This window comes from Labeo rohita, chromosome 16 (genome assembly GCF_022985175.1).
Source record: "Labeo rohita strain BAU-BD-2019 chromosome 16, IGBB_LRoh.1.0, whole genome shotgun sequence".
Lineage (NCBI taxonomy): Eukaryota > Metazoa > Chordata > Actinopteri > Cypriniformes > Cyprinidae > Labeo > Labeo rohita.
This window is the reverse complement of record NC_066884.1, coordinates 18699566-18725543: the sequence shown is the minus strand read 5'-3', so window position 1 is coordinate 18725543 and position 25978 is coordinate 18699566. Positions and strand designations below refer to the sequence as shown.

The 25978-nt window shown below is 38.8% G+C and overlaps 2 protein-coding genes across 2 annotated transcripts in view; both read left to right on the top strand.

Annotated features, from left to right (window-relative positions):
- jarid2a (jumonji, AT rich interactive domain 2a) overlaps window positions 1-25978 on the top strand; it is a 56245-nt gene that overhangs the window by 9626 nt on the left and 20641 nt on the right. The window contains 4 exon segments of the mRNA XM_051131018.1: window positions 7422-7545; window positions 10990-11134; window positions 12913-13079; window positions 22245-22421. Coding sequence (XP_050986975.1) covers window positions 7422-7545; window positions 10990-11134; window positions 12913-13079; window positions 22245-22421 — 613 coding nt within the window.
- LOC127178277 (uncharacterized) lies at window positions 19180-21176 on the top strand. The gene is made up of 2 exons (XM_051131030.1): window positions 19180-19933; window positions 20024-21176. The coding sequence occupies exons 1-2, from the start codon at window positions 19187-19189 to the stop codon at window positions 21116-21118; spliced, it is 1842 nt and encodes a 613-aa protein (XP_050986987.1). The 5' UTR covers window positions 19180-19186; the 3' UTR covers window positions 21119-21176.

Here is a 25978-nt window from a genome sequence, read left to right as displayed (position 1 = left end):
GCCGATGAAGAAGGGTCTTATCTAGCGAAACGATCGATTATTTACATTTAAAAAAGTACAATTTAAATACTTTTTATTCTCGAATTGTCTTTCACTCCCTGAACTCTGTATTCTGACTCAAGACAGTTAGGGTATGTTGAAAAACAGTCGTATTTTCTCCCTCAACTTCAAAAATCATTTCAAAATCATCCTACATCACTGCAGAAGTACTGACCCAGTCTTTGCAAAGTGAACATGCAAAGAAGATCAAACACCCTTAACAAAAAAGGTAAAACAGTGATATAGGACGATTTTAAAGTCGAGGGAGAACATGAGATGGGAGTTTTTCGACATACCCTAACTGTCATGAACCGGAACAAAAACAGTCCAGGCAGAGTAAGACAAGACGAGCGTTTGACATTAAAAAGTATATAAATTGTATTATTTTTATGAAAATAACTGATCGTTACGCTAGATAAGACCCTTCTTTCTCGACTGGGATTGTTTACAACCGCATTTGGGATTGTTTGAAGCTGCATTTTAACTGCATTTTGGAAGTTCAAAATCGGGGCTCCATATCAGTCCATTATATGGAGAAAAATGCTGAAATGTTTTCCTCAAAAAAACATAATTTCTTTATGACTGTAGAAAGGCATGAACATCTTGGATGACAAGGGGGTGAGTACATTATATGTGAATCTTTGTTTTGGAAGTGGACTGCTCCTTTAATAAATATCCAATATCTACCTATAAATTAAAATAATATAGATAGATATTCTCCGATAACCAGTACAGCGCAGATATGTCATGCAGTCCCTGTAAATAGATTTTTCAGTTCCATGTTGCTTTTCAGAAATGTTTCATCCTGTCACCGGAGTAGTTGATTTTTCTCTTGTGAATGTAGTGGATGTGTGACACTGAGGGATGTTGAAAGGATTATTTGAGAAGCTTATGCCAGTCATCATTTACAATCGATTGCCAGCTTGTGCTGTGCTGATAGGCCGGTTTTAACATCAGGTTTGTTAGCCTTGGGTAAATAATAGATCCGTTTTTTTTCTTTCATGCCAGCTTGCTTTTGTTAACATTAGTAGTAAGTCAGCTGTGTGTGTGTGAGTGGCCAGTGACTGGTCTGAGACAGATGGGTAGCAAGGTCAGATTTGATATGTTGGCAGGCTGGCCCACAGCCCGTCTGCTCCTGCTGCCCTGTTTAAATTTGATCTGAGTGAAGCAGACCCAACTATCGTTGGCGAGCTCTGTCTCAATCAGTGTTTGTGCAAAACTTTAGAGCTTTAGGTAAAAAATAAAGATGAAAGCTTTTCCCATAATTTTGCTGATTATAATGCAAGTTGCTTTTGGATTCAAGCTGTTGAAATCCATAAGGGAGCAATTTACTCATTAAAGCCATCGTGTTTAATAAAAGCCATTTGACAAGTTATCTGTATGCGAATCAAACCCACACACTAGAATTAAACAAGCTTCAGTCTGCAGCCTATTATTCTGCCATTATTGCTCTGACTTTGTCCTCTGTTGTTTGTTTTTTGCTCTTTGTTGCTGTTACTTGATCTCTGGATTATAGACTCCAAATGTAAACATGTAAAAAGTCCACAAATTCAACCGATATATGTCGCTAGCATGAAAGATCTGCATTGTGCTTATGATGACAGACTTATCCTCATGACTTCAGACACAATACACCTTTATCAATAATTGACAGGGTTGCTGGCAGCGTAATAAAAACCAGCACACGGTTTAGAGACGTGTGGTGAGAGATGCTGGTGTAATTGTAAGAGCTGCTCGGAGCTACGTGCACAAATAGCAAACTGATGCAGTTAAAAGGCAGATGCATATGAGGCCGTTATCACAGAGGAACTGGTTTTGACAGTTAAATGAGCAACATGAATCTTGTGTTTAATTGATTTAGGAGATCCTGGGCTCATGTGCTGTCTGTGATTCCTGTATTGATAAGATCTTACCTTAAATGGAAATGGAAATTCTATACTGTATATTAGTTCATAGTGTGTATTATTGGGATAAATGAGTTTGTTTAGTGATAACAGAGGAGTCACATTGTTTTCTTTGTGTGTGTCAGGCTGTCTTGATCAAATAATAGACCAGGATATCCTAGAATCATTCACTTAAAGGCATAGGTCACCCAAAAATGAAAATTACTCACCCTTTAGCCATCCTAGGTGTATACGACTTTCTGCTTTCAGTCAAGCTTTATAATAGCAGTGAATGGCTGTTGAGATTTTGAAGTCCAATGAAGTGCATAAATCCATCATAAAAAGTGCTCCACATGGCTCCAGAAGGTTAATAAAGGCCTTCTGAAGCGAATCAATGTATTTATGTAAGAAAAATAGTCATATTTAAACTTTCATAAGCCATAATCTCTAGCTTTGTTAACTGTCATACACGTGTTCAGGAGAGAATGTTGTTTTAGCAGATGATGTTGGATGTAGGTGTAGTGTAAACTCTAAAAAAAAACAAAACAAACAAAAAAAAAAACCTCTACAAATTGATTTTAAATCAATTTTTAAACAATCAGACATTTTTCTTTACAAATCCTCATTTTGTACTTCTAATTCGTGACTGGTGTTTTGTTTTGCTCTTTCCACTGTGCTTCTGTGTTCGTCACTGCGTTCGTGTCCTACATCATCCGTTGGAACGCCACTCTCTCATGACCGTGCATACGAAAGTTCGCAGAAGCTACAGATTTTAATTATGAATATTTTTCTTATACAAATGCATCAGTTCGCTTCAGAAGACCTTTATTAACCTCCCGAAGCTGTTTATAGTACTTTTTATGATGAATGGATACACTTTATTGCACTTTTATTAGACTATTGAATTTCAAAAGCCATTCACTGCCATTAGAAAGCTTGGAAGGGCCAAGACATTTTTAAAATAGCTCAGATTACATTTGTCTAAAAGCAGAAAGTCATGTACACCTAGGATGGCTTGAGCGTGAGTAAATCATGGGGTAATTTTTATTTTTGGCTGAACTATACCTTTTACTGTCAATTTCCAAAAATCAAGCAAGCAAATTGCATTTGGAATTGGCAACAGACATTGTGCTGGCATAAAATCAGTGAATTTGGCTATAAATCCAAAGTGCTTCTGTCCTCTAGGCTTTGTGCTTTAAATCTGGTGTGATATTGATCCCTTTATCAATCTTAACACTGAAGGAGAATAACATTCATAATATTCATATTTGAGTGTATATTACATATTTTATACACTATAATATGAATTTTTTTTGTGAAAGAAATACTTTTATTTGACTTTTTATCAAGTGACAGTAAAGACTTTTACATTGTTACTAAAGATTTCTGTTTCAAATAAATGCCATGCTAATATAATAAAATTGCAATAATATTTACAATACTGCTGTTTTAACTGATCTAATAAATTGGTGAGCATAAGAGACTTATTTGAAAAAAAGTAAAAAAATAAAATAAAATCTTACCAACCCCAAACTTTTCAACAGCAATATATGAATATATTTATTTTCCTGACAGATAATATTACCGAATGTGGTATCCTGTCAGCAATAACCCGTCGGTTAAACTGTTTAAGCAAATACTACGGCTGCATTCGAAAGCTCTAAAATGCTGCCTTCGGAGGCAGCATTCCAAGGCAGGAAGGCATCAAGGCACGTCCGAATTCTAATTCTGCTTCACTTCCTGTCTCCGGAGGTACCTTCTTCTGATGGAATTTTGAAGGCAGCATAGATGTATCCTTCGCTGCCTTCGATTTCCCATAATCCTGTGCGTGTGCGTCATATAGGCTATATAAATAAAGATATTCTGGTGAAATTAAACTTTATATAATAGATGAGATCTTCACCATGATATACTTTATGAATAGTAATAGTGTAAAGCATAATAAATAATATTGTTTGTAATAATAGTATTTAATAAAATGTTAAAAGGGTTCAAATGAGTAGTGAATAAGAATAATATTTACAATATACTACCGATAATAACGAAACAGCCACTAATAACAATGATATGGAACATAAGGAACAATATTTATGAGGCAGTTCTTGTCAGATTTCATTGGGGATTTCAAATTTAATCGTGCTAGGTGAACAGTTTTGGAGAATTTGATGTTGCCTAATTCAAAAAGATAGGAGCTGCACTTGCCTGCCGGAGAGGCGTTTCAAAGATGGCTACTGAGTGAAATGACTTGCCTTAGGGGCCGTTCACATATCGCGCCGAAAAACGCGTGGAAAACACTAGGCGCGCCGATTTTTCCTCCTTACCAAAGCGCTCTGGTGCTTGCGCTCCCGTGGCGTCTGCCGTTGCTAAGCAACCATGACCTGCACTCTCAATGAAGACGCGGAAGTTTCATCAAAGGACAAAAATCACTTGCTGTAGCTCTGCTACTAAATTTATTTAAAAATGCACAGCTATGATCAGCTGTTTCTCCATCTTGGCTGAGCTTTCAATGTTGTTACGGGAAAGGATGAAGCTAATTGGTTGAATCTTGTCACATGACCCGCGGTACGCTTGCGGCATTCTGAAAAGTTGAGATGTTTTCAACTCGATGCGACGCGGACGCGTCTGAAAAAACCGAGCGCGTCGCGACCACGTCGCTTCCGTTTTAAGCGCGGCTACGGCGCGTCTACATTTGGGATAACGAACTTGAGCGCGCAAAAGACGCGATATGTGAACGGCCCCTAAGGGACTTTGGTTTAAGTACCACCGATGCAGTGTTGCCAGATATTGCTATTAAAACAAACAAAAACGAAAAATATTTTAAAAAAACCCCAAAACTACTTACATTTTTTGTAAATAAGATAAAATAAATATATCGCTAACCTTAAACTGAAACTTCCCACTTTATTCACTTTCTAAAGTGGAAAATTAAGTGGAAAAAACAAGTCTGCAGATGTTTACAATAGGTGGATTTGGCAACACGGCCGCGTCCTCACTCACAACTCTTTCAGGCTCTAAGGCAGTGGTGCCCAAACTCGGTCCTGGAGGGCCGGTGTCCTGCAGAGTTTGGCTCTAACTTGCCTCAACACACCTGCTGGGAAGTTACTAGTGTGCCTAGTAAGAGCTTGATTAGCTGGTTCAGGTGTGTCTAATTGGGGTTGGAGCTAAACTCTGCAGGGCACCGGCCCTCCAGGACCGAGTTTGGGCACCCCTGCTCTAAGGTAATATAATTCTGGGACAATGTCTTCACGTTAAATCGTACTTTTATTTTGACGGCTTGCCGTAACTACCTTTACAGTTCTGTGTGTATAAGATATGACGCTAGTTTTACTCAAATGGAACGGTCAAATACTCTGACTGTCAGAGCAGTTCTGGAGATGTTGTTCATGTATTTATGTCCTCATTTAGTGAGACGACAGGCGCTGAAGTCACCGCGAGCGTTACGCGCGTTTCAGTTTAGTAAACAAAGCCGCGCGTATGCGCCACTCATTAATACAGAGACATGCAGAATTCATATTTAAATGTTATTTTTGCTTAATATTGAAATGTTAATTTTGGCTTAATATTTACAGATACTAGTCCATATCGATTGATTTAAGTGTAATGACCTACTTTTGAAAAATTCATCCAAACTTTGACAAATGCCGTGACATTCCGCGTTATTCAGTAAATTCTGTTTTTATGACTGAATTCCGCGATTCAGTCTGCGTTTTCTGCATCGCGGAAATTATAGGGCCCTATTTACCTCATAGCTGGCTGTGAGTAGCTTAATGTTTATGCAGTGTTTAAACAACTGGTTTAAAATGGTTTAAGTACAGATGAGATTTTTGGGGTTTGTGTATAAGAAGAGAAGCATTTCCTTTTCTCTCTGGCATTCTATTGATAGTGGCTTCCACTTTCTAGTGGCTCTTTTTGTGGGACCCCACTTGCATAATCTCATAAATAATACAGCTTGGCTCTCGCTCATGAAATGTCATATCGTTTTGAGTTCACCCTGACAGGGACTTTCACATGACCGCCACAATAGACCTGTGGAGGACTGTCTCCATGGTGACTAGAAGATCCCTAGAGAGTGCCACTTTCTTCGTGTGCCATGGGGAGGCCCTAAGCTGGGGTCAAGCACTTCACATCGTCCTAATCATCTCAAGTATTTCACATCGCCATCACTGGGGGGAGGGCAGCATGATTACGGTTCTTGCTCTCAGGATCAGTTTGTTAAAATAAGGCGCATTTGCAGTAATAATAATACATCTCGTATGTAAGATATCAAATCTGGCTTCATGAAAGTGCCAAATGTAGTTGCATTCCTCTGTGTTTGGCCTCTGGCGTCTAATGCTGTAAAACTGCTTTCAGAGGGCTGACTCACTTCAACTTCAATGCAGGAAATTGGGTGAATGTGAGCCGTCCACAGGGTTACGTCACTTTTTGTTTCTTTTGTTTACCTCACCTTTCTTGAACCACATTTAATGTGAACTATTTGTAACCCTGGACCACAAAACCAGTCATAAGGGTCAATTTTTGGAAATTGAGATTTATACATCATCTGAGCGCTGAATAAAGTAGCTTTCCATTGATGTATGGAATTGTTAGGATAGGACAATATTTGACTGAGATACAACTATTTGAGAATCTGGAATCTGAGGGTGCAAAAAAAAATCTCCTTTAAAGTTGTCCAAATGAAGTTCTTAGCAATACATATTACTAATCAAAAATTAGGTTTTGATATATTTACGGTAGGAAATTTACAAAATATCTCCATGCAACATGAACTTAACTTAATATCCTAATGATTTTTGACATAAAAGAAAAATCAATAATTTTGACTCAAACAATGTATTACAAGTACTACAAATATACCAGTGCTACTTAAGTCTGGTTTTGTGGTCCAGGGGCACATTTATGTGAACTAGTCTGTTGGTGGGCATTTTAGTGACAGTGGAACACTGGAGGACATGATTGAGACCAAGCTTAGTTGTTACCCCATTTCTGGTGATTCATTGTGACAGGCTAAAGCAACTGACTAAAGAGATTTAACAGTTTATAAGAGATCACGTTACCGAATGAAAGACTTGTTTTGAGGCTTTAAGAGAAATGTTAAAACAGTGAGGTCATTCAGCTACCTAGTTTGAAAGATGTCTTACTACAGCACATTAGGTAATCTGTGGGGAACAAATGTTATACTAACATTGAGAGCATTTGTTGTGATTGCTTTTGGAGCATTCAGTAATAAAAGGCTTTCTGACACGTGCTGGGATGGAGAAACCGCAGCCAAATGCACTATTTATAGCATGGTCCTCTGTCTGTATAGCTGTGGTTTCACAGTACAAGAATGTATTTTTTTCTTTGTCCACTCTGAGTGTTTGTCATTTCATTTATTAGACTATTGTTTGACTAATTAAGCCAAAACAGTTTATTTAGAGAGCTCATTTGTCTTGTGAGCTGACTTTAGGTCACATCTGTTTCATTTTTAGAGCTCTAAAATAGTTTTTTCCCCTTCTGCAGGATGATAACGATGGGATCCCATGGTCGGAAGAGAGAGTGGTCCGCCGGGTGCTATACCTCTCACTTAAGGAATTTAAGACGGCTCAGAAGAGCAAAGTGGAGAATGGCACTGGAATAGTTAATGGTGAGTATACATCTTTTCTAGTGCAGTGCTACAGATGGATGTTGACCTTTAGAACAGCTGCAGCAAAGATCTCCCTTCTGTGACCCTCAACATCTGACGCTACTGCTATTCTCAACCCCTTTAGAGAATGATATGCTGAGAATATCATAACAGCGGTGCGAGAATGAGTTTTAAAGGGATAGTTCACCCAAAAATTAAATTTAGCCCGTTATTTACTCACCCTCTAGGCATCCTAGGTGTATATGACTTCCTTCTTTCAGACAAATCCAATCAGAGTTTAAATATTAAAAATTATCCTGGCACTTCCAAGCTTTAGAATGGCATAGATGTGTGTTTCTCTTCATCAGTCCAAAACAAGTCCACTAAAGTGCATCCATCCATAATAAAAAGTGGCTCCGGGGGGTGAATATCCTGTAGCACACTGATGCGTTTTTGTAAGAAAATGAAGAATCGTAAGAATCACTTTAATCTAGCTTGTGCTGACTGGTCATAAACAGAAGCAGCTCCAGGTAGATGACGTAGGACGTCGGCGTTGCGCATGCGCCAGTGAGTCTTGCATAAACCAGCGTTTGTTTACAGGAGCAGAGGAAGCAAAGTTTCCTTACTTCAGCAAAGGAAAGCCAGTATCCTCTTGGTTTATTTCAAAATACTCCAACATTTTTCTTTCCACATCCTCGTTTTGAACTTCTAATTCATGACCGGTGCTGTGCGTACGCATGCACAATGCTGACATCCTACGTCATCCCCCCGGAGGTGATGAACGCAAAAGCACAGGCACTAAACACAGCACTGGTCATGAGTTAGAAGTTCAAACGAGGATTTGTAAAGAAAAATGTTGGAGGATTTCAAAATAAACCAAGAGGACACTGGTTTTCCTTTGTTAAAGTAAGGAAACTTTGCTTTCTTTGCTCCTGTTAACAAATGTTGGTTTATGGAACTGCTTCCGTGTATGACCAGTCTGCGCAAGCTAGATTAAAGTGATTATTATGTTTTAAATATGGGTATTTTTCTTACAAAATGCATCGATTTGCTACAGGAGGCCTTTATTCACCCCGGAGCCGTGTGAGGCACTTTTTATTATGGATGGATGCACTTTATTGGACTTGTTTTGGACTGATGAAGAGAAACTCCCATCTATGCCATTCTAAAGCTTGGAAGTGCCAGAATAATTTTTAATATAACTCTGACTGGATTCATCTGAAAAAAGGAAGTCATATACACCTATGATGCCTGGAGAGTGAGTAAATAATGGGCTAGTTTTTATTTTTGGGTGAACTATGATTTTTAGATGTCACTATATGGCACTGAGACCGAGCTCATGAATATTAATTAACTTCATGCTGACATGGCCAGGTAATCTTCTAGCACATCCAGGCATATTAGCTAATTAATATTAATAAGCCAAGTCTTCACCTTGGTTGTATTTATGAATTCATATCCTGTTTTATGCTGTTTTGGAATTGCCAAAACCAGTTTTCTGAGATATTTTTACAATACGTTTTAATATTAAAGGGATAGTTCACCCAAAAATGAAAAAATGAAAAGTCATTAATTACTCCCCTCTCATGTTGTTCCAAACCTGTTAGCCCTGAAATCCGAGAGCTTTCTGATCCTGCATAGACAGCAAAGCAGCTACCATGTTCAAGGCTCAGAAACGTAGTAAGGACATTGCTAAAATAGTCCATGTGACATCAGTGGTTCAGCTGTAGTTTTATGAAGCTACAAGAATACTTTTTGTGCACAAATCTAACAAAAATAACAATTTTATTCAACAGTTGCTTCTCTTCCGTGTCAGTCTTCAACATGTTCATGAGAGTAACACGACGCATGTGTGAATGTGTCAAAGTCTGACACTAAAGAGAGGAGATTGTTGTATTATCATACACTCTCAGGAAAAAAATTTGCAAACCTTTTCAAAAGGTTCACATTTGTACCTTATATACACCTAAAGAGTGAATCCTAGTACCTTATAGGTATGTCCTTACTACCTTTCTGGGCCTTAAATATATCAGTTGCCTTGCTGTCTATGCAGGCATAAAAAGCTCTCAGATTTCATAAAAAATATCTTAATTTGTGTTCTGAAGATGAATGAAGGTCTTACGGGTTTGGAACAATATGAGGGTGAGTAATTAATGACAGAATTTCATTTTTGGGTGAACTATTCTTTTAATAGATGCGTAATCCAAATATTAAATCTGTCAGAAAGGCCTATTTTGTTACATAAATGTAACACTGTTCTTTTGAAGTAACAGTGATTCATTCTTTTTGATCAATTCACAGGCACAAATTAACATATTACATAATTTACTTGATGTACTCGTCCTTCTACTAAAACGCTCTGAAATGTGCAGTCTGGTGTGGTGTTTTGAAGGTGCATTGGCATTTGATGAATTATTTTAGCTTAAGACGCTGAGATCATGAGCCAGCTGTGACACTCAGGGAGGCGCATGGCGCTGTGAGACTTTACTTTATTTCTTCAGCATCTCAGTGGTCCATTAGGAGTATTATTGTTCTGCCATGATTGCGGTGAAAATGTGTGAGCAAAGTAAATTATGCCCTGAATAATGCCCTCTCTGTATGGGTTTCATGTGCCGGGACTGTGAAGCGCTCTCACTGCTCTCAAATCACTGCACTCTAATGGGGTGAACTCAGCGACCTGCCTGCGTGTGTATGGTGCAGTGCATCATCTCAGAGAATGTCAAGGGCATGAACAGAGCACCTCACGAGATCTCTGCTTTATGTGCCTTCAGTAACTAACACTTAAGGATTCCTTTGGAATTGCTTTGTAATCAAAAGCACTGCATTGCGATCATTGCATTCAGAGACTCTTTCACGTTCTCTGTAATTAAAAGGCAGCAGGCAGAATTGTAAAAAAAAAATTGATGTGTGGCGCATTAACCTGTGCAGTTAGAAGCTGCGTTCTTATTCACAGGTTTCTGCTGATGTTTGCTTCACTTGACAGAATTTCTTCTGAATGCCATGGAACATCATCAAACACAGACATACTTGTGTAAATAAATAAATAATTAGTTTAAGTTATAAAAGTTATAAAGTAATTAATCTCTCTCTCTGTCATTAATTACTCACCCTCATGTTGTTCCAAACCCGTAGGACCTTTGTTCATATTCAGAGCACAAATTAAGATATTTTTGAGCTTTCAGACCCTGCATAGACACCAATGCAACTGACACGCTCAAGGCCCAGAAAGGTAGTAAGGACATCATTAAAATAGTCCATGTGACATCAGTGGTTCAACCTTAATGTTATGAAGCTATGAGAATACTTTTTTGCGCAAAGAAAACAAAACTAACAACTTTATTCAGCAGTTTCTTCTTATCTGCATTAGAAATATAGAAATATTAAAGAAATAGGATGGAGCAAGTCATTTTCTTTTGTGTGTATGTGTACATGGCTATAAACTTGAACCATACCTGCTTTTCCCAGGCTCCTTTGCAAATGGTCATTTAAACGGTTCGGGAGCTAAAGCTGGGCTGTTTGCTGGAAGCTGTAAGTCAGACCGGACACAACATGCAGTTCAGAGCAAAGACTGCAGCCATGAGTACTCAATAGAGGGGCCTGTCAGGAAGAGGTAAGTTTACTAAGACTTTTCTGTGTGAGATTTTTCAGCACAGTATATTGTGGCACTGTAGTACAATTGAGATCAAAAGTTTACATACACCTTGCAGAATCTGCAAAATGTTAATTATTTTACCATAATAAGAGGGATCATACAAACTGCATGTTATTTTTTATTTAGTACTAGACCTGTAGACCTAAGTAAGATATTTCACATAAAATACATTTATATATTAAGAGAAAATAATAGTTGAATTTATAAAAATGAACCTGTTTAAAAATTTACATATGCTTGATTCTTTATACTGTGTTGTTACTTGAATGATCCACAGCTGTGTTTTTTTTCTAGTGTTCATGAGTACCTTGTTTGTCCTGAACTGCCAGCTGTTCTTCAGACAAATCATTCAGGTCTCACAAATTCTTTGGTTTTTCAGCATTTATGTGTATTTGAGCCATTTCCAACAATGACATTAAGAGCCGGGGAATGAAAACTTTTTAAATTTGAAGATCAGGGTAAATTTAACTTACTTTGTCTTTTGGGAAACAATGTAAGTATCTTCTGTAGGACAGTACTAAATGAAAAAAAAATATGATATTTAGGCAAAATAAGAAAAATGTACACATCTTTATTCTGTTCAAAAGTTTTCACCCCCGGCTCTTAATGCATTGTTTTTCCTTCTGGAGCATTAGTGAGCGTTTGAACCTTCTGTAATAGTTGCATATGAGTCCCTCAGTTGTCCTCAGTGTGAAAAGATGGATCTCAAAATCATACAGTCACTGTTGGAAAGGGTTCAAATACACAAAAATGCTGAAAAACCAAAGAATTTGTGAGACCTGAAGGATTTTTCTGAAGAACAGCAGACAGTTTAACTGTTCTGGAAAACAAGGGAATCATGAACAACTATCACTAAACAAAAAAAAAAACACACAAAAAAAACACAGCTGTGGATCATTCAGGCAACAATGCAGTATTTATAATTAAGCGTATGTAAACTTTTGGACAGGGTAACTTTTATAAGTTTACCTATTTTTTCTTGTGGACTACATGTAAACATCTTTTGTGTGAAATGTCTTATTAAGGTCCATACTAAATAAAAAAAATAACATGCATTTTGTATAATCCCTCTTATTTTGGGAAAACAACTAACATTTTGCACGTTCTGCAACGTGTATGTAAAATTTTGACCTCAAAATTTAATAACAAATAACAGATCTATAACTTTAATTGTCAAAAAGATGCAGTATCTTACATTCTAGGCTGATCCATACTGTTCACCAGCCAAACATCAAATCATGGAAGCCTTGCTTTGTAAGCCTGGTGGGGACATCCAAACATCAAAACACAACATACTGTGCTGCTGGCCAATTAAAAAATGACTTACATAGTCAGACTTTTTGCTGAGCTTTTATATATCAGACCAAACTGCTTCCCTCTGCACGTCTTCTATACGATTAGATTTACATCTCTTTTTCTAGCAAAGAATGTTTTAGTTATTTTTCCTTATATGGATTCTATAAATCTGCTTTGTGAACTAGTTTTTAGCCTCAGTGAAACATTAGTCATCAAATGAAAGATGCAAAAAAATTCTAACTTAAAAAATCTGCCATTTACTCTCATTTTACTCAAAACCCACATTTCATTGTAAATGCTTGGGAAAGTTGGACAGTAAAAGCTTTCAAAATTGCTTGATGAATAAATGAAGGATGGAAAGATGCGTAAATAATGACAGAATTTTCCTTTCTAGGAGAACTAATCCCTTAATTTCCCTAATTCCCTGTTTCTCATACCAGGCCAAGACTGCAGGCTCAGAGGAAGTTTGCTCAGTCTCATCCCTGTTCTCCCAATGCCACCCCGCTGAAAATGCTGGAGGCCATGCCCCCGAGCCCAGCTATGCTCAACCACCTCACGAGACGCAAACCCAAAACCGAAGACTTCCTTACCTTCCTCTGTTTAAGAGGTGGGTCTGCTCTCTGTCCATCTTCATTTTCTCCTTCTATCAACTCTTAAAATGTTTACAGACTCCATAATTCTTCGCCGCTGGGCAGCACACATTCACCTCTCACATGGAGGTCACAGGTAATGCTGGCAAACATTCGGGTGACTCTCTTGTGTGTGTGGCTGTTATTTATTTTGAGTCTTGGCTGATCTCGCACATTTTCAGTTCAGTTTTTACCATTCTGGTAAGCAAGTCAAAGGTGGAAGTAGCAAGAAGAAGCTTCCGAAAATGATGAATTTCTTCTTATTCATTAGAGTTATACTATTCAGGTTTAGAAGAATTATTTGGAAATTAAATGAAGATTCTCCTCTATAAATGTAGGTTGCTTTTGTTTTATTTTTAAATATAAAATTCTATTGACTGGACAAACATTTTTGTTGTTTGTCGACCCAAACATCTATTTCAAGTCAGCTCGATTTAGTTAATTTGCATATGGATGTTGTACATTTTATTAAGAGAGACAGAGCATCGATGAATATGTTTACATCTACAGCAAAATGTTAATAAATATGAAAACTGACATAACCATAAAAACATAACAATCTCTGGTTTTGTCCAGTGTTGTTATTGTTAACTAAAATTACTACCATTCAAAAATGTTTTCATTAACATATTAAGCTAAAATAAAATGAAAATAATAAAAAATGTAAAAAAAAAAATAAAAAAAAAAAAATATATATATATATATATTAGATTAAAAACTTAAAAAATAAATTTAAATGTACGTTTAATTTCAAATTTAAATTAAAAAAACTTACAGAAAAATTAGAAATGATGCCTTGGCAGCTAACTGAAGTAAAACAATTTTGAAGTACTAAAATTACTAAAATTAAAACTGAAATAAAAATAATCGAACACTCAGTAGAAACAACAGAAATTAAAATGTACATAAAAGCACATAAAAATTGCTAAACTAAAATAAAAACTAAAACTGAAAATATAAAAATAAAAGCTTATTTTAAATATTAATAAACAATGTAATGGTATAAAAAATAATACAAAAGTAACACTGGCTGTGACATTAAAGCATAAACAGATAAACTCGCAAACATGATGTGCGCATAAGTCAACAGAACTTAAAAAAAATGAACGTTTGCGTTTACCAGATAAAAGATTAAAGTGTTTACATGACCTTGGGGGACAGATTTCGAGTAATTAAGCATAATTGTTGTAAATTTGTGCATGTTAAAACAGTGATAACATCAAAGTCGGGATTGGTGATGCCTATACATTCTGCTGCAGTCCTTCATCATATTCTTCTCCTCCACTTTTCTGGCAGAACAAACATAGAGGACACAAATTGAGTTAACGTGGTACTTTCTCTTATTCTCTCTCCCGTCAAACTCGCTCCCATTTCCCAGGCTATTTTGAAATGGTTAACTTTCTCCATCTCTCTTCTTCCTCACACACGGCTGTGTAAAGACAGGGAACAGACTGATTGGATTTGCCATGGACTCTTGGCTGAGGGCAAAGTGGGTTAATGGATTTTCAAACATAAAGAATGTAAATGAGAACATCTTTTCCCAGTCTCCATTCGTCCCCTTCTACACATCAAACCTCTTTTCATTATTGGGTTAGAGCTGAGAGCGAACGTATATGTGAGAGTGGCATTGTGGATCAGTTTATGGATTTTTAAAATATAACCTGAGCTTGTAGTGTCACATAAGTCAAGGCTGATTTAATAGAAACCATAAGCCGTAACTCAGATGTACTGGCGGCTGGTGTTTCTCATGAGCGAGGAAGCGCAGATGTCACTTATCAGTGGAAAATCTTTTATTTATTTATTTTGAGTTGTCTGCTCCTAAAGCCGATTCTTAAACTTCTACTAAGCAGTGAAATTACTTAAAGCTGCAAGTTTTTTGTGCTCATAATTTACAAAATGTATTAAATAAGTGAATACATCATGAATCAATTGTCCAAACCGTTTTTTTTTTTTGTTTTTTTTTTTGAGCACTAAATCAGCATGTTATTATTGGTGACACTGAAGAAATGATGAAAATTCAGCTTTGCCATCACAGGAATAAATTACATTTTAAAATATTGTGCAATAGAAAATTATTTTAAATTGTATTGTTATTTTTACATATAATATGTGTACCTTAGTTTAATCAAATAAAAGCAGTGAGAATAAAAGATTTATGTCACAAACTATAAAAAAATCTTAAAGGGATAGTTCACCTAAAAATTAAATTTATTCCATGATTTACACCCCCTCAAACCTAGGTGTATATGACTTTCTTCTTTCAGACAAATACAATCAGAGTTGTATTAAATAATGTCCTGGCTCTTCCAAGCTTTATAATGGCAGTGAATGGCTGTTTCTATTCAAAAGCTTTCTATATAAGCCAAGAGGAGACTGGTTTTCCTTTGCTGTAAACAAAACTTGATTCTTGCAAGAATCTTCAGTTAGTGGAAACTAGACATTACGGTTTATAAAGTTTAAAATATGGAAATTTTTATTACACAAATGCATCGACTTCAGAAGGCCTTTATTAACCCCCCTAGGACATGTGGAGCACTTTTTATGATTGATGGATGCACTTTATTGGATTTCAAAATCTCAACAGCCATTCACCGCCATTACAAAGCTTGGAAGAGCCAGCAAATTTTTAATAATACTCAGAATATATTCACCTGAAAGAAAAAAGTTATAAACTGTACAGCTAGGATGGCTTGAGGGTGAGTAAATCTAGGGGTAATTTTCATTTTTAGTTGAACTATCCCTTTAGCAACCCCAAACTTTATATGTATTATACACATGATTTGGGTTCCATCATTGTATATTCAGTAACGCATATTATTTAGTTATGCCATTTTTAGCCTGACTCTCTCTCTTTTTTTCTCTCAAACTCAAACTTTCTCTCACTCTCATTCTCCATCAGCCCATAAGGGACAGATATAAAAACACATTCAGATTCATGTGCAAAAATCCTCACGCAAAGGCATGCTTCGCTTCGAGGAGGAATTCAAATCAGAGGACGACACGAGTCGTGGTGTTCCATGTCTTTTCAAAAATAATAGGATACTTGGACTAAACGTAGACATCTTTTCTGCAGATAGCCAAATTATGCGTATCATGTTAATTAATGAAAGTGAGAGTTGAATACTTTATCATAGCAAATCATCAGCTGTATTACTGCAGAGTAGTAATTGTGAGATGAAAATCACATTCATTAATATTCGCTCTGAAATGGCTCTTCAAAACCTCTGGCATTATCAGAGAGGAATCGAAGAATCATTCAGTTGCCTCTTGAGATGTGAACAATACCCAGCAGCTCAAAGCCCCCAGGAGCGCTTATTAAAGCCATTGATGATAGAAGCCTGGCCTAAAGAGCTGCCTTGCTCTGTAGTCTAGGGGGCCCAGAGATCCTTTCTTTCACCATTCATCTGGTCTCTCATTTTACCTGGAAATTACACCTCACCGTCCATAACCAGTCGCTAATAGGGTTTCACATAGTTCATTTCTATTAATCTCAAATAATGGCAGATATGACCAGGGTGCGATATAAATATAATGCTCTATTGGTTATTGTGGTTGGAGAAGTGGACTGATTCAAAAGCAGTGTGGCCACTTCTCCTGTCTATTTCTCTCTCGGTAGTCTGTCCCGTTCCCCACCCCCTCCTCGGTGCACGTATACACTCTCTCACGCATGCACACACAATCACATGCTACGGCACATGCGAGCACCACAGACCCAGTGACTCTGGTGCAGATAAATGGCTATTGAGGGAATGTGGGATAAAGCTTGTGAACAGGCTCTCCATTGTGAGCACTGAACCCTTGAGTGAGGATCAGTAGCACATGAGATGAGCACTGGACTAGACCACTCTGCCGTCACATTTAACAGCTCTTTCTCTCTCACACAGTGCTGGGACAGTGAAGTTAAACAGGATATGGAGCTTTGGACAGTATACAAATGCTCACACCAGAGTTTTAGGAAGTTGTCTTCTAATTATTGTCTTCTCAGAGAGAATGACTGGGCAAAACACAGAACACAGAAATCTGATAGATTAATGTTTTTTTTTTTTTGTTTACTCACTGTCTCAAACTTATATGACTTTCTTTCTTCTGCAGAACACAAAATATTTTACGTTTTTTTTTAAATACAGTAAGTTAGTGAAGTCTAGCATTGTTTTGTAAAATAGAAACTGAAGTCAGTCATTGTGAATTGTTTTATTTAAAAGCGAAGTTCACTTCCAGAATATACATTCCTGATAATCAATTAAAAAGAAAATAAGGTTTTTGAGGAAAACATTCTGGGGTTTTTTCTCCATATAGTGAACTTCAGTGGTGGCCAACAGGTTGAAGGTCCAAACTGCAGTTTCAGTGCAGCTTACAAGAGCTCTACACAATCCCAGTTGAGGAATAAGGGTCTAATCTAACAAAACGAACAGTTATTTACTAAAAATAAATAATAAAAAACTATATTTCTGTACTTTTTAGTTACAAATGCTCATCTTGCACTAGCTCTGCAAACGCATTGCAGAGCTAGTGCAAGACGAGCATTTGTGGTTAAAAAGTATAAAGTCTACAGTAAAAAGGTAAAAAGTCTACGACTTCATGCGTTACGAATTTACATTGGAAAGGTCTTGCATGGTTTTTCATTTGTGTACTTCAGTTCAAAAAGGTAGGGTACAAAAAACTCTCTTTTTCTCCTCCAATTTGTACCTTTTTTGTAAACGGTGTTTGACTTTCTTTGCACGTTCGCTTTGTAAACACTGGGTCAGTACTTACGCATTTTGTAATTACACAAGCACAACGTAGGCGGGAGGTCGAGCCAGTGCAAGATGAGCATTTGTGGTTCAAAAGTATGTACATTTTATTTTATTTATTTTTTTAGAAAATGTCCAATCGTTTTGCTAAATAAGACCCTTCTTCCTCGGCTGCGATCGTTTTGCGCCCTTTGAAGCTGCGTTTAAACTGCCTTTTGGAAGTTCAAACTCGTGGGCGCCATTGAAGTCCACTATATGTAGAAAAATCCTGCAATGTTTTCCTCAAAAGCCTTAATTTCTTTTCAGCTGAAGAAAGAAAGACACATAGGGGTGAGTAAATGATCAGGAAACTTTTATTCTGGAAGTGAACTAATTCTTGTAAGTGTATACTACCATTTAAAGATCCAGAGTCTGTAAGATATTTTCATTACTTCTTGTAGGATGTGCTCACTAAGGCTGTATTTATTTGATCAAAATACAGTAAAATAACATTGTGAAATATTAACATTTAAAATGTTTTCTATTGTAATAAATGTAATAAAAATGTAATAATTTATTCCTATCTTACTGACCTCTTACTTGTAGTTCACGAATGGTGGGGTAGGTGGTGGAATTCAAAATATTTTATGTTCTACAGAAGTAAGTCATAAAGTTTTGTAATAAAGGAAGTTGTTACGAATCTGGTCGGTGAGCTGCGGACCGCTCACCACCAGATGTCGCTCTCCCTCTGTTTACACACTCTGACTGTTGCACTACACCCCGGACTCCATTCCCCATCAGCCATTGCACTACACCCCCGTCCAATCAGAGACAGTATAAAAGCCCCGATCTTTCTGTCACTCACCGCCGAGTATTGTACTGTGTTTATCTGGTCATACGAAGCGTTTCTCTGTGTTCACCCCGTGTCGTGTCTTTCTGTTATTCTGGCTCCTCGTCTGGTTTGTCTCGACCCCCCCGCCTGTTTATCGACTACTCTCTGCCTAGCCCTTATACACCTGTCTGCTCCTGTCTGACCACGCCTGCCTTGACCATGTCTCTGTCCAAATCCTTCAATAAAAGCGTGCAAATGGATCCGCTTGTCTCTCGTCTCACTCCCAACGTTACAGAATACTCGGCCACAACAGGATCCAGCAGCTTTTCCCTCGGACATTCAGGTATGGACTTTGGACTATTGTGTGGGGCGCGTCGCTTACTGTGGGGGTCGCGAAGGAGGAACGCGACAACTCGGTAATGGCGGCCGCGCCCCGCTCATATAATGACGGCCGCGCCGGAGCGCGACGCCACAGATCCGCTGGCCGCTTGGCTCACTCGGGAAATGCGGCCACGCTGGGCGCGCCCGAGCCATGACGACGGCAATGGATCGCATTGCTCAAATGGCGGCGAACGTAATGGATAGCATCGCTCTAATGGCGGCGACAGCTGTGCCCGTTCACAAAATGGCGGCCGCGTCGGAGCGCGTCCACACAATGGCGGCAACGGCGGAGCCCGTTCACAAGATGGCGGCGATCACAGAGCTCCGTCACGTCACAGCTGCCATACAAGAGCCGTTTAAAGGTACAGTTACATTCCCTGAGTCAAGTCAAGTTGCAACTGTGTTTCCTGAGTCAAGCCATGTTGTTCCTGAGTCAAGCCATGTTGTTCCTGAGTCAAGCCATGTTGTTCCTGAGTCAAGCCATGTTGTTCCTGAGTCAAGCCATGTTGTTCCTGAGTCAAGCCATGTTGTTCCTGAGTCAAGCCATGTTGTTCCTGAGTCAAGCCATGTTGTTCCTGAGTCAAACCAAGCTGGAGCTGTGTCAAACCAAGCTGGAGCTGTGTTTCCTGTCTCAAGCCAAGTTACAGAGCCACCGCACAAGATGGCCGCCACGCCAGAGCCACCGCACAAGATGGCCGCCACGCCAGAGCCACCGCACAAGATGGCCGCCTCGCCAGAGCCACCGCACAAGATGGCCGCCACGTCAGAGCCGGCTAAAGCCCCGTCAGCCAAGCCACAGCCTGCTCAGGCCATCTCAGTCAAGCCACAGCCTGGTCACGTCATGTTTTCTGCTCCTGAGTCGGCACCCATCATGGCCGGTCTTCCCGAAGCGGTTTCAGAGTCAAGTCACGCCCCGCCTGACGGCCCAGAGTCAAGTCACGCCCCGCCTGACGGCCCAGACTCAAGTCACGCCCCGTCTGGTCCCAAGTCTGCTCCAGAGGTCCCGTCTGGTCCCAAGTCTGCTCCAGAGCTCCCGTCAGTTGGAGAAGCCGCGCCAATGCCTCCTGAGGTGTCAGCCGTGGCTGTGGATCCTCCCTTGGAGGTGGCGCCCCCCTACAAACTCTCTGCTTCTTCCCTCATTCTGTCTGCCTCCTCTGTCACTGTTCTCCCCAGGTCCCAGTCTATTATGCGGGTTCCTGCTCAGCCCTGGTGGGCTCTGGCGCCTCCTGTTCCGCCCTGGAGGGCCTCGGCGCCTCCTGTTCCGCCCTGGAGGGCCTCGGCGCCTCCTGTTCCGCCCTGGAGGGCCTCGGCGCCTCCTGTTCCGCCCTGGAGGGCCTCGGCGCCTCCTGTTCCGCCCTGGAGGGCCTCGGCGCCTCCTGCTCTGCCTCCGGTTCCGTCCTGGAAGGTCCCGGCGTCTCCTGCTCTGCCTCCGGCTCCGCCCTGGAGGGCTCCTGCGCCTCCTGCTCTGCCTCCGGCTCCGCCCTGGAGGGCTCCTGCGCCTCCTGCTCTGCCCTGGAGGGCTCCGGTGCCTCCTGTTCCGCCTCCGGCGGCGCCCTGGAGGGCCCCTGTGCCTCCTGCACCGCCTCCGGCTCCACCCTGGTGGGCTCCTGCTCTGTCGGTCCTGCCCCAGTCACCTGGTCCTCTGCACGGACCTGGCCCTCCAGCCCTTGCCCTGTCTCACCCCCGCCCCACCGCTCCGCTGGAATATGGTTCGTTTGTAGCGTCTGGAAGCCGCTCTTTGGGAGGGGGCTATGTTACGAATCTGGTCGGTGAGCTGCGGACCGCTCACCACCAGATGTCGCTCTCCCTCTGTTTACACACTCTGACTGTTGCACTACACCCCGGACTCCATTCCCCATCAGCCATTGCACTACACCCCCGTCCAATCAGAGACAGTATAAAAGCCCCGATCTTTCTGTCACTCACCGCCGAGTATTGTACTGTGTTTATCTGGTCATACGAAGCGTTTCTCTGTGTTCACCCCGTGTCGTGTCTTTCTGTTATTCTGGCTCCTCGTCTGGTTTGTCTCGACCCCCCCGCCTGTTTATCGACTACTCTCTGCCTAGCCCTTATACACCTGTCTGCTCCTGTCTGACCACGCCTGCCTTGACCATGTCTCTGTCCAAATCCTTCAATAAAAGCGTGCAAATGGATCCGCTTGTCTCTCGTCTCACTCCCAACGTTACAGAAGTGATGACAGAATATTTATTTTTGGTGAACTTTTTTTCCAGAGGGTATTTTTGGGTATCTCATTTTTGTCACTCCCCATTTCAGAAAAGACAGAAAACAATATATTTTCACAATTTTTTGTGGAGTAAAATGTTGTATATAATCAAGCATATTATATATGAACAAATACCTCTGTAAAAACCTTCAGGATATAGACAGGAATGAAAATGTAAAGTTTGGTGTCTGTATGTGCTACTAAAGTGGAGAATTACTGCTCAGTGTAGGAGAAAAAACTCATTTTGAGAAAACAGCGTTTAAAAATATGTATTGTAATTGAAATCTATTGACACAAATAGAAAAAGTGCTATAAAAGAAACACTTAACAGTATCCTTTGGATGTTTTCTTTCCATTAGTCTGAAAAAACACTTTATGAAAACCCAAAAAGCCCAAATCTCAAACTTGATAGGTACATGAAAAAACTGTGTTTTAAGTCCCCTTAAAGGGAACATCGGATGCCTGTTTTCCACAAGTTGGTATGATTGTTTATGGACTTTATGAAATATCTGTAACATACTTTGGTTAAAGTTCCTCATTGGCTGTGTAAAACAACCCCCTTTTTACCTTGTCAAAAACAGGAAATATGCTAATACAGGACAGTCCATCAGCAGTCATGGGCGGGGCTAGAACAGTATGACATCATACTGCACAGAAAATCAAAACGGCTTGATAATTTAGACTGTTTAGGTTTTTGGGATTTAAAAAAAGCAGTGAATAGATTTGTATCATTGTAGGGTGGTTGTGTCCACACATTGCTAAGACATATTTATATGCAAACAATATGTAAAAGTGAATTTATCATCCTATTTTTATCCGTTTAAGGTTAATCAGGTTTCTTACAAAGCAAGCTATGTGAAGACTGGATGTGTTTTAATCTCAGCTGGTAGCCATTATTACTGTTCTGTTCTCTGTTTCTAACTCGTACAGTGTGTCTCTCTGTCTCTCTGCATGACACTCCTTCATTTTGTCTTTACCCTCTCTCTCATTGGTTCAGGCTCTCCTGCGTTGCCCAGCAACATGACATACTTTGGTAGTGCTAAAGATGATGAAGATGTAGATGAGGAAGAGGATGAGGAAGAGGAAGAAGACAGTGCTAGCAATGCCCCTGCTTCCTGCCAGTCCACTCCACGCAAGAGCAAAGGACCCAACAAATGCATCGCCAACGGTCACGGTACTAACACTTCTCAAACACATTCAATAACCACAAACACACACATTCTTATAAACTTTACCTTGCTTTGCATTTTATAATCCTTTTTACTTAAAATAGCGATTTACGGTCCATTTTACTGTGTGGTGTTCAGTGTATTAGAGCACTGCCAGTAGCAGACAGCCTGGACATTTGGTTCCATTTAAGGACCCCAGTGAGGTGTGTTATAGTCCTGCCTTTTCCACACCATACATTTAATGAGCCGTGACTATATACAGCCCTCACTGTCAGATTGACTATATTTGCTCTATACCATCCATATAATACAAGGTGTTCAATGTTGGAGTATGCACACATGCAAAAAAGCGAAGACTTCGGTCTTCAGTGTCACATGATCCTTCAGAAATCATTTTAACATGATCATATTTATTATCAGTGTTGAAACTGTTGTGCTGCTTAATATTGTTTTGGAACCTGTGATACTGTTTTCTTTCATTCTTTGATGAATAAAAAGTTTAAAAGAACAGCATTTATTCAAAATAGAAATCTTTTCCAACAATTTAAGTCTTTACTATCATTTTTTTATCCATTTAATACATCCTTGCTGAATAAAAAGTATTAATTTATTTAAAAAAAAAAAAATACTGACCCCAAACTTTTGAATAGTAGTGTATATTGTAACACAAAATTTCTATTTTCATTAAACACTGTTCTAACTTTATATTTATCAAAGAATCCTGAAAAAGTATCACAGATCCCAAAAAAAATATTAAGCTGTTAATTAAACTGTTTCCAACATTGATAATAAATCAGCATTTTAGAATAATTTCTGGAGGATCATGTGACACTGAATACTGGAGTAATGATGCTGAAAATTCAGCTTTGCTTCACAGGAATAAATTATATTTTAAAGTATATTAAAATAGAAAACTGTTATTTTAAATTGCTATAATATTTAACAAAATAACAATTTTTCCTGTATTTTTGAACAAACAGATACAGCCTTGATGAGCGTTAGAAACATATATATAATATAATATAATATTTAGTAAGATAGTAAGATTTTTTAAAAGACTTTAAGCAAGGATGCATTAAATTGATCAAAAGTGGCATTTATACTATTACAAAAGATTTACATTTCGAATAATTGCTGTTATTTTGAACTTTCTTTTCATCAAAATATCCTGATATTTTGATAATAATAATAATAAATGTTTTTTGATCATCAGCATATTAAATCAGCATGTAAGAATAATTTCTGAATGATAATGTGACTGAACACTGGAGTAATTGGTGCTAAAAAGTTTTGCAATTACAGGAATAAATTACATTTTTATTTATATTAAATTATAATACATGTATTTTATTTTGTAATAATATTTCACACTTTTACCAGGATTTTTTTATTAAATAAATGCAGCCTTGCTGAGTGTAAAAGTATTTTTTAAAAAATTAAAAATATCTTATTGACCAGTAAAACTTTTAAATGTGTATGTTTATTTATTGATTTATTTTCAAATAAATATACAAGTGTAGAAATAGAAGTTTAAACTTTAATTTTATAAATAAAATAAAACTTTGAAATATAAATATTTTCATGTGTGCTGTATATTACATATCTATGTTTATGCTTTATTTATGTGTACTGATAATTATTTTCACATTCATTTTCATATCTCTGCTTATTATTAATAGTGACACTGGTCTTTGTGCTTGTTTCCTCTTTCTGTTTAGATTTGCGCCCTATTAATAGCTAACAGATCAAAACAGGCCAAGCTAAATATAGCCATTTAATAAAGCGCTGAACGCCTCGTCCTCGTCTTCTGAGTTCTTGCCCCATTTCTTTCAGTCTCTGGGTTTGTAACTGGACCCTAATGTCCACTCAGCAAAATCTGCAGTGTAATCTGACACCTCAGTAACCCAATACTGCTCCACATACTCAACACATGTCTGAGGGGCTCCAGACAAACTACAACCATACACCCGTGTCACCTCACTAGGTCAGATTTGACCTCGAGGATAAACACAGTGCGTGTCTAAAACTGGGAACAGCTTCCAGGGTTTTTATATTTAGATTATTCCTCTCAAATGCACCCCATGCTTATGAGATCCTTGAACACTGACCAAGATTTTTCAGTGGAAGTTCTGCTCTAAATTCAGTCTCTGCGCGGCGTGTTGTGTCTGTATGTGGGATATCGTGCTGAAAGGACACTCTGTGTGCTACCTAATGAAAAATGGGAGTCATGTTGAGCATCCGTAGTTTATAATGAAACCAAAGCCACTTCTACTCACATACTGTACGAGACCACACACTAAATATGACACTTTTATGTGCGCCATTGGCCGAGCTCCAAACTGTTTGAATGATAAGTTGGTCCCTCTAGAAGCTTTCATTTACTAAAGTGACCCAAAGAGCATTTCAATACTTTTTTAGTCTTTTACTGCTAACATTGGACTATCTGTTCAGTTCACCATCTGTTTAGCTAATGGAGGCTCAAAACTTTGAAAACTTTGCTTCTTTTGTCCAAGTGCAATGTGGGTGGCTCTGCAGAAGAATGAAAAGCTGTTATAGCAGATATTCGTGCAGTAATAAGTTGTTCTTACAGTCGAAAGCAAGAGATTAGTCTTTAACACAGCTGCTTCTAAAAAGTGACCACTTTTAGTGGCATTCAGTCATTTGTGTTACTAGGTTTCAGTGATTTATTGATGTTAGATTGAGAGCTGTAATCTGCTTTGCTGTTACAATCTTTGAGCTTTAAAATCCCATAAATTCTGGTGTGTTAGACAAGGCCACTATGCAGACTCTGTTAGCTGCTTGGCAGACTTCTTTTATAAGAGCAATTTACAAGTCAAGTGCACAGAAAATGGAAAGCAGAGCAGTCAGGTACAGCAGGACCATTCAGCAGAAAGACTCAAACCTGGAACTTTTTTCCACTACAGTATTAAATCACCTGGCCTGTGTCCCAATGTGTATACTATCCATCCTAAATTCTATGTGATAGTAGTAATTTTCAATACTATTTAGGGCAGATAGGGTGGATAGTATGCACATTGGAATGCAGGGCTAGTTTGGCTCACCTAAAGCGATAGTTCACCCCAAAATGAAAAGTCTGTCATTAATTACTCACCCTCATGTCGTTCCAAATCCGTAAGAACTTTGTTCCCCTTTGAAACACAAATTAATATTTTTTTAAAGAAATCAGAGAGCTTTTTAACCCTGCATTGACAGCAATGCATCTACCACATTCAAGGCCCAGAAAGATAGTAAGGACATCGTTAAAATAGTCTCTGTCTTTGACGTGCATTCACGAGAGTACCACGACATATGTGCTGACGTACAGTAGAACCCTGATCCTTGAACGTGTCAGTTGCATTGCTGTCTGTGCAGGGTGAGAAAGCTCTCGGATTTCATCAAAAATATCTTAATTTGTGTTCTGAAGATGAACGAAGGTCTTACAGGTTTAGAATGACATGAGTAATCAATGACAGAATTTTCATTTTTGGGTGAACTAACTCTTTAAGTCAGTCAATTCAGTCCCTATTACCATCAGGCATTGTTCACCAAAACATCCATGGGG

What these genes read in the sequence shown, in the direction of transcription:
- LOC127178277 (XM_051131030.1), top strand. Translation starts at nt 19,187, where the DNA reads ATGGATCGCATTGCTCAAATGGCGGCGAACGTAATGGATAGCATCGCT. An exon ending in CGGTTTCAGAGTCAAGTCAC is followed by an intron (nt 19,934 to 20,023) that starts GCCCCGCCTGAC and finishes TCTGCTCCAGAG; the next exon opens with GTCCCGTCTGGTCCCAAGTC.